We start from the raw sequence: 6,105 nt of genomic DNA, 5'->3' as shown, positions 1-6,105 counted from the left end.
TGGGATTGCTGGATCATATGGTAGTTCTATTTTTAATTTTTTGAGGAGCCTCCATACTGTTTTCCATTATGGCTGCACCAATTTCCACCAACACTGTACAAGGGTTCCTTCTTCTCCATATCTTTACCAATACTTGCCATTCTACTAGATGTAAGGTGGTATCTCATTGTAGTTTTAACTTGCATTTCACTGATGATTAGTAATGTTGAATATATTTTCATATAATTGATTGGGCATTTGTATGTTTGCTTTTGAGAAGTGTGTATTCCGATTCTTTGCCCATTTTTTAATTGGGTTATTTGTTTTCTTAGTTGAGTTCCTTGTATATTTCAGATGTATGGTTTGCAAATATTTTCTCCCATTCCATAGGTTGTCTCTTTACTTTGATGATGGTATCCTTGGCTGTGCAGAAGCATTTTAGCTTGGTGTAATCTCATTTGTCTATTTCTGCCTTTGTTGCCTTTCCTTTGGGATTCACATACAAACAAATCATTGCCCAGGCCAGTGACAGGGAGATTTCTCCCATGTTTTCTTCTAGTAGTTTTACAGTTTCAGGCCTTATATTTGTCTTTTTTTAAAATTTATTTTTGTATATGGTGTGAGATATAGTCTAATTTTACTCTTCTGCATGTGGGTGCCTAGTTTTCCCAACAACGTTTATTGGAGACTGTCCTTTCCCCATTTTGTGTTCTTGGCATCCTTATTAAAAATCAATTGACCCGGGGCCGGGCGCGGTGGCTTACGCCTGTAATCCCAGCACTTTGGGAGGCCGAGGCGGGTGGATCACGAGGTCAAGAGATCGAGACCATCCTGGTCAACATGGTGAAACCCCGTCTCTACTAAAAATACAAAAAATCAGCTGGGCATGGTGGCGTGTGCCTGTAATCCCAGCTACTCAGGAGGCTGAGGCAGGAGAATTGCCTGAACCTAGGATGCGGAGGTTGCGGTGAGCCGAGATCACGCCATTGCACTCCAGCCTGGGTAACAAGCGAAACTCCATCTCAAAAAAAAAAAAAAAAAAAAAAAAAATCAATTGACCCTAAATGTTTGGATTTATCTCTGGACTCTCTGTTCTATTGTTCTGTCTCTGTATACCAGCATGATATGGTTTTGGTTAGTATAGCTTTGCAGTCAGGTAGTGTGATGCCTCTAGCTTTGTTCTTTTTGCTCAAAATTGCTTTGGTTTATTGGGGGTTTATTTTGTGGTTATATACAGATGTTAACATTGCTTTTTCTATTTCTGAAAAATGTCCTTGGAATTTTGATAGAGATTGCGCTGAGTCTGTAAATCACTTTAGGTAATATGGACATTTTAAACAATTTTATGCCTGTTTATGAACATTGTATATCTTTGTATTTGTGTCTTTTTCAGTTACTTTCACCAGTGTTTTATAGTTTTCAGTGTATAGATCTTTCATGTCCTTTGTTAAATTTATTCCTAAGTATTTAAATTTTTTGTAGCTATTGTAAATGAGGTTGTTTTCTTCAGTTTTTCAGTTTGTTCATTATTAGTATATAGAAATGCTACTGTTTTCTAGGCCAGGCATGGTGGATTATGCCTGTAATCCCAGCAATTTGGGAGGCCAAAGTGGGCAGATCACTTGAAGTCAGGCGTTTGAGACCAGTCTGGCCAACATGGTGAAACCCTGTCTCCACTAAAAATAAGAAAATTAGCCAGGCATTGTGGTGCACTCCTGTAATTCCAGCTACTTGGGAGGCTGAAGCACAGAATCTCTTGAACCCGGGAGGCGGAGGTTGTCCAGAGTGGGCGACAGATTGAGACTGCACCTCAAAAATAAAAAGCTATTGATTTCTGCATGTTGATTTTGTGTACTGCACGTTTACTGAAATTTTTAGTTCCAACAGATTTTTGATGGAGTCTTTAGGGTTTTTACCTAGCTTGTTGGTTGCTATGTAGTATTATGGGTTTTTTTTTGAGACAGAGTTTTGCTCTTGTCACCCATTATGGAGTGCAATGATGTGATCTCGGCTCACTGCAACCTCCACCTTCCGGGTTCAAGTGATTTTCCTGCCTCAGCCTCCCGAGTAGCTGGGATTACAGGCATGCACCACCATGTATTTTTAGTAGAGACATGGTTTCACCATGTTGGACAGGCTGGTCTCAAACTCCTGACTTCAGGTGATTCACCTGCCTCAGCCTCCCAAAGTGTTGGGATTATAGGTGTGAGCCACTGTGCTCGGCCAGTATTATGTGTATTTATTTTATTATTTTACTTTTTCTTTTTTTTTTTTTTTTTTTTTTTTGAGATGGAGTCTCACACTGTCACCCAGGCTGGAGTGCAGTGGTACACTCTCAGCTCACTGCAAACTCTGCCTCCTGGGTTCAAGTGATTCTCTTGCCTCAGCATCCTGAGTAGCTAGGATTACAGGCAAGTGCCACCATGCCTGGCCAATTTTTGCATTTTTAGTAGAGACGAGGTTTCACTATTTTGGCAGACTGGTCTTGAACTCTTGACCTCAGATGATCTGCTTGCCTCGGCCTCCCAAAGTGCTGGGATTACAGGCGTAAGCTACTACGCCCAGCCAATTTTTGTATTTTTAGTAGACTGTATTTTGCCATGTTGGCCAGGCTGGTCTCGAACTTCTGACCTCAGGTAATCCACCAGTCTTTGCCTCCAAAGTGCTGGGGTTACAGGTGTGGGTCACTGTGCCCGACCATATTATGCACATTTAAAAAAAATTTATTACTCTGTGTTTGTATGTGTATGTGTGTATGTAAAAAATAATTTAGGGTGATTATTCTAGGGGCTAAGAATTTTCCTTAAAGATAGGGTCATTTAAGTGGCAGTGGGAAATGCTTTTCTGTATAGTCCGTACTTTAATGAAAAAGGATTGTTAGTGATATGAAGGTATAGAGACTAAAAGGGCAGTACTTTTATTTATGCTTTTAAGAGCTATAAAGGGCTCCATATGTTTTATTTTGGGAGATTTTTGGATGAGGAGGATATCATCTCTTTCCAGAGTTTCAGCCTATAGAGAGGGTAAGATAAGGTTGGTGGTAATTCAGTAACTTAATGAGAAGAAACTTGGCAGAGAAAAGTAGCATTTAGGAGTAATGCCATCTTTATCCTGTGCCCAGTGCTACCTTATTTAACCTTCATTTAAAAAATACTTTGTTTTCCTCACTAGGCACAATACTTTCACTGGGCGATGGCTGACCAGGTTCCAAGCCATGTGGGATCCTAAACAAGAAGACTGCATCATAGTTGGCAGCATGGCCCGTCCACGACGGATAGAAATCTTCCATGAGACAGGAAAGAGGGTGCATTCTTTTGGTGGAGAATGCCTTGTCTCTGTGTGTTCCATCAATGCCATGCACCCAACTCGGTATATTTTGGCTGGAGGTAATTCCAGTGGGAAGATACATGCTTTTATGAATTAAAAAAGCTGCCGAGTTTTTGGTTTAAGAACATCAGTTTGTTCAAATTGACCACTGTCTAAGGAACCTAGTAATTGGCATAGCTTAGTGTGTTTACTTGGTAATGTGTTAGATTTAGGAAATATAAAATTGTTTTATTAATAAAACTATAAGAAGTGTTTACTTTTAGTAAGGGAGAAGTCTTGGAGGTTACTTCTGTAGGATGGGGAGGGAATGTGAGGGGAGGCTGAAGTGCCTTCAGCACTTTTTTTTTTTTTTTTTGTTTGAGATGGAGTTTTGCTCTTGTTGCCCAGTCTGGAGTGCAATGGCACAGTCTTGGCTCACTGCAACCTTCGTCTCCTGGGTTCAAGTGATTCTCTTGCCTCAGCCTACCGAGTAGCTGGGATTATAGGCACCCGCCACCATACCTGGCTAATTTTTGTATTTTTAGTGGAGACAGGGTTTCACCATGTTGGCCAGGCTGGTCTAGAACTCCTGACCTCAGGTGAGCCACCCATCTTGGCCTCCCAAACTACTGGGATTACACACCTAGAGCCATCAGCACTTTTAATCAAGACAGTATGTTGAGAAATAATAACATTATAAATTATAAAGCTCTGACTATTATTAAAAGTTTTTATGAGTTAATGATATGGTTTTGATTCTGTAGTGATACATGGATTGGTGATCTTTTTTATAGTTTGGAATGAATACTTATTTCTAGACTCACACTGGAAGGGGGCCTGGAAAGGTAATCTAACTCAGTGATTTTGAAACTTGATTTTTTTTTAACTGAGAACTTTTTTTTGCCACCCTCCCTGTAGGTTAAATCTTATGTGAAATGCTTTGGTTTACCCAGGGCGGGGTCTGGGTCTCTCTGTGCTTTCCTTTCCCCTTCCTCTAGATGGCTCCTGAGACACAGCCAGGACTCCCAGGCACAGGGTGTGGATCTGCCCTGGTCCCTGCATTCCAGTGTAGAATTGCCTCAGACCTGTGTTTTTCAGACTGTGGGTTTTTGCTCTTCACATGAAATCAGTTAAATGACAATGACTGGTGTTGAAAAAAATGAAAAGGAAATAATTTGTAAAGAACAGAAAACATATTTGAGTAAGTATTGTTTTGTAAAACTTATATATGCATATATATTTGTAGGTATATATGTTTATGTATATTCTGATGTAAAAAAAATATATTTTTAATTACTGTAGTACCATGGGTAATGGTTCAAGAAGCGAAAGCTACTGCTTAGAATGTCCCAGTCTTACTTGTCCCCATCTTTAAACTCTCCAAAGGATATTCAATAGTGTTAAGTGAATACCTTCATTCTTATTCATATTTGGGTATAGTTTTGGTATTTCTTTCATCAAAATATTTTCTTTTCAGAAGTGATGGTAATTTCAATGTGTTGTTGGGAGGGGAGCTGCCAGATCAGTTACTTATATTACTGTGTGACATCTATCCAACTTTTTTGGTACTTTTTAATTTCTAGATACTACTGAAAGACTTGTAAATGGCTTTGGCAATATGTTTGACTTCTAAGAGGAAATATTTTCTCATAGTTGTATATCAGAGAAATACAGTGATATATAATCTCTTTGAAAAACAATTTCTAAATAATTTTCTTCTCTGTAGTTAAAATCTATGTGTAAAAAGGTTTAGTTTCTTAATAGGTTTAGGTGTTTATAAGTAACAGTTCTCAACTTTCTAGTTGATGTAAGTAGGGGAATTGACAAGTGAGATGGAAATGTTAATTTATAAAGGGAAAGTAAAGCTAGGTGAGGTTGAATTATAATTATACTGTTCAGGAAACACTGTAAAGGCTTTAGGCTACCTTTCTCATTTCTATGCCAGTTAATTTCCTGGGTTCTAGAATGGTTATTCTATGGGAATTGTGTTTTTTAATTTTTTCTTTTTAAGATGATGAAAACTACTCTCAAATTAGTACCATTATTTAAGCTTTGAATACCTGGCGGTAATTGCCTGGACTCTTCAATAAACATTAGCAAATTCTTGATGTTTCTCACTTTTGTGGTTTCTTTTGAGATTGTAGTTTCATAAACAGTGCTATTTACATTGTTTCACTTTATAGAGTTATCTTGAGGCAATGCAGGAAGGAAGGGGAATGAGTAGGGACTTGTTTTTTTTTTTTTTTTTTTTTTTTTGGTTATCAGCTTTTAATGGAGTAATTGTTTAAATCTAGACAGCACATAAAATTGTTTCCCTTGGGACATCCTTACAGTGTAATCTGTAGTGCAAGGCACTTTTCCCAGAGACTTGCTTACAGCTGTGGCTTCTGTAATTGCGTGTGTATTATGATTGCTCCCTTCAGGATAAAGGTTTTCTGTAAGTTTGGCTTTTATGTTATCTCTTAAGCCCTGAATTCCACTTGATGGAATGTAAGCTCTGAATTTCACTTGAGTTATTTATTATTATTTTTAAGATATTCAGCCATTCGTTATGTGACTTTTTTTTTCTCTTCCTTCCCCTTTCCTTATGTAACTTTTAAGGAAGAAGCAGACAATTGTTGTTTTGGTGGTCAGAGACTTGGTCAGACTAGGAGAGACCACAAATGATTAGGAATTAGAAGAATTTGAGTTGCTTAAGTCCTATTTTTAGTATTCTGGTCTTTGAGTTTTCCTTTTCACCAAGAAGATTTTGCAAAGGGAGTTCTCCAGGAAAGCAGGGAGCATTAGGGCTGTGGATACAAGGATTTAAATCCTTTCAGC

At 38.3% G+C, this 6,105-nt stretch overlaps 1 protein-coding gene across 3 annotated transcripts in view; it reads left to right on the top strand.

Moving 5' to 3' along the window:
* Window positions 1–5,779, top strand: part of WDR76 (WD repeat domain 76) — a 40,479-nt gene extending 34,700 nt beyond the window's left edge. For 2 of the 3 annotated variants that reach the window (XM_032297634.1, XM_032297632.1), the window contains 2 exons: window positions 3,151–3,365; window positions 4,080–5,779. In XM_032297634.1, coding sequence (XP_032153525.1) covers window positions 3,151–3,365; window positions 4,080–4,147 — 283 coding nt within the window. In that variant the 3' untranslated portion in view covers window positions 4,148–5,779. Of the gene's footprint in view, window positions 1–3,150 lie in introns of all 3 variants that reach the window. The other variant, XM_032297633.1, reaches the window with a different exon arrangement.
* The last annotated feature ends 326 nt before the right edge of the window (window positions 5,780–6,105 follow it).

The sequence above is a fragment of the Sapajus apella genome, unplaced genomic scaffold (assembly GCF_009761245.1).
Source record: "Sapajus apella isolate SASKATOON/1434 unplaced genomic scaffold, GSC_monkey_1.0 scaffold37, whole genome shotgun sequence".
NCBI lineage: Eukaryota > Metazoa > Chordata > Mammalia > Primates > Cebidae > Sapajus > Sapajus apella.
This window is presented reverse-complemented; position numbering and strand designations above follow the sequence as displayed.